Consider the following 2,500-nt stretch of genomic DNA (forward strand, 5'->3'; position numbering starts at 1 on the left):
TGTCAACTCTTCAGACCGGCATCGGTTTCTCCCTAATGCGCGTGTCTGTGTGTGTTTTTGTGTGTGTGTGTGTGTGTGTGTGTGTGTGTGTGTGTGTGTGTGTGTGTGTGTGTGTGTGTGTGTGTGTGTGTGTGTGTGTGTGTGTGCGTGTGTGCGTTTTTATGTTTTTCCTCTATCGCTGGCCAGCCGGTAGTCTTCTGCTATAATCCTTCGAACACTAGGAATTGAACCCTTAATATTTATTTAACATTCCTGTTCATAGGTAGTTTTATTGTATTAATTTAACTCTACTACAGTGCTCCTAATGTATCATCTTTTTTTCCTATTTAATAATATACGGTACTAGATCATATGGTATATCGTATTTTATATAATATCTACACATAATTCTTTAGAAAAGAGTGGTATATAATATCACCATAAGCCATGCATCACCCTGTCAACCACTACTTTCTAAAAATAGATATATTGATAGTTCCCAAATAAATGCGTATACATGTGTGCATGTATTGATACGTGTGCTGCTAGGTCTGTGTGTGATGCCTGCATGCCTTGCTCTCAACCCCCCCCACACACACCGCACGCCATATCCACCTAGAAGCAGCAGCCTCTGGTGTGAGACGTGTCCTTTTTGTGTGTGTTTTATTTTTTTCTCACCCTTTGACCTTCGACCCTGCAGGAGCAGGGGGGGCTGCGGGGGGACTCCTCCAAGGAGGAGGAGTGCGAGCGGGACGAGGCCAAGCAGGAGCGGAGATCGTCTACGAGACCGACTGCCACTGGGAGTCCTGCAGCCTGGGAGTACCACACCCAGGAACAGCTGGTGCACGTAAGAGAGAGAGAGAGAGAGAGAGAGAGAGAGAGAGAGAGAGATTGGGGGAGATGGGGGGAGAGAGAGAGAGAGGGAGTGAGAGAGAGACTGAGAGAGAAAGAAAGAGAGAGAGAGAGAGAGAGAGAGAGAGAGAGAGAGAGAGAGAGAGAGAGAGAGAGAGAGAGAGAGACTGAGTGAGTGAGACTGAGAGAGGAGAGCCGTCAATGATAGTATATGAACGTCTAAGTGAATTCGTCTTCCCAATTTTAAAGAAGCGGGAGTATTAACACCAAACTTCAGTTGAAACCAAAAGAAGGAGTTCAAAAGACCCAAACCGACAGTGGCGACCATGGATGAGATTCCACAGTTGCTCTATTATAAACCTCATCCATATTGTCAACATATACAAATTCATGTCGTCGAAGTCGCTCATCATCAGCCTTGGCCGACCCCCAAACCCTTTCCCCCACCTCCAGAAATACTTAACAGTACTATAACTGTCTCTGTGAATTGTTAGACTGACTTAACTGAGGCGGCTTCCTTTGAAAGGCCTCTGTTCTTCTAAACAACGTTTTCCGGGCACAACTGTAGAGAGGAAAACGTGACTGATTTGAGAGTCTGTTAAACAACCACCGAGTGCTCTCTGCATCACGTTCGTAAATGTCGACTTCCCTTCTTTCATTATCTCTCGACTGCAGGGATCTCCACTCAGGATAATGACCAGTGAAAAGAACTTTCTCATTTATCCTCCCCCGTAAGATCACCTACAAAGAGGCACAAGAGTCTGTATATTTGCAGTGCACTCACATTCCCCCGTTTCAGTGTTTCAATCACTGTAAACACCACGCTCTGATTGAAGCTCTGACTCAGCAGTCAAGCTAACAGGCTAAGCTAAGCATATCCCCCGTGCGTGAGCTCTGTTAGAATCACGCTCGGCCTCGTTTATAGCCGCTGTGCGTGAACCACGGGGCTCATTGCTTGGCTTGCCACGCGTCGCACACCTCTGAAATGTTTGAGGTGCGAAACCTCATGTCCCAAAACGACAGTGCGTCGAACCGCGACTATAAACGCCACGGCCGCCAGAGACTAGCCCGGCCACCAGGCGCTTAACAAACGGCGTTGTCGCCGTGACCATAAATTATGCGCGCAGAAATTATGTGTGCAGAGGCCGTCTGATAGAAGCCGGCACTTAGTAGTAAATTGAAGAGCCCAGGGCAGACATATACAAACATAGAGAGCGAGACATTGAGAGAGAGAGAGAGAGAGAGAGAGAGAGGAGAGAGAGAGAGAGAGAGAGAGAGAGAGAGAGAGAGAGAGAGAGAGAGAGAGAGAGAGAGAGAGAGAGAGAGAGAGACCCTGTACTCAGTGCTGCGTTTGATCATTGTGGTATTGTTAAAAGGAAGGAGAGAGAAGGTTAATTCTCCCATCAGAGGTAGAACCAACAAGTTCATGTGTGTGCGCATGTCTGTCCGTGTGTGTTTGTAACTTTTGTGTTTGTCCTTGACTGTGTGTGTTTGTGGAAATGCGTCTTACAATGAGAGTTGCAGATTTTAGAACATGCTGTTCATGATATTATTGATCAATAATACAATACAATACAATCACAAGAATGTACTTGTGATTAATCCACGTCACTAAATGTATACGTGTGTGTGTGTGTGTGTGTGTGTGTGTGTGTGTGTGTGTGTGTGT

General features: G+C 46.2%; 1 protein-coding gene across 1 annotated transcript in view; it reads left to right on the forward strand.

Annotated features, from left to right (window-relative positions):
- LOC132455482 (zinc finger protein GLI2-like) overlaps positions 1-2,500 on the forward strand; it is a 15,123-nt gene that overhangs the window by 1,329 nt on the left and 11,294 nt on the right. The window contains 3 exon segments of the mRNA XM_060049344.1: positions 680-746; positions 749-789; positions 791-826. Coding sequence (XP_059905327.1) covers positions 680-746; positions 749-789; positions 791-826 — 144 coding nt within the window.

Source organism: Gadus macrocephalus, chromosome 4 (genome assembly GCF_031168955.1).
Source record: "Gadus macrocephalus chromosome 4, ASM3116895v1".
Lineage (NCBI taxonomy): Eukaryota > Metazoa > Chordata > Actinopteri > Gadiformes > Gadidae > Gadus > Gadus macrocephalus.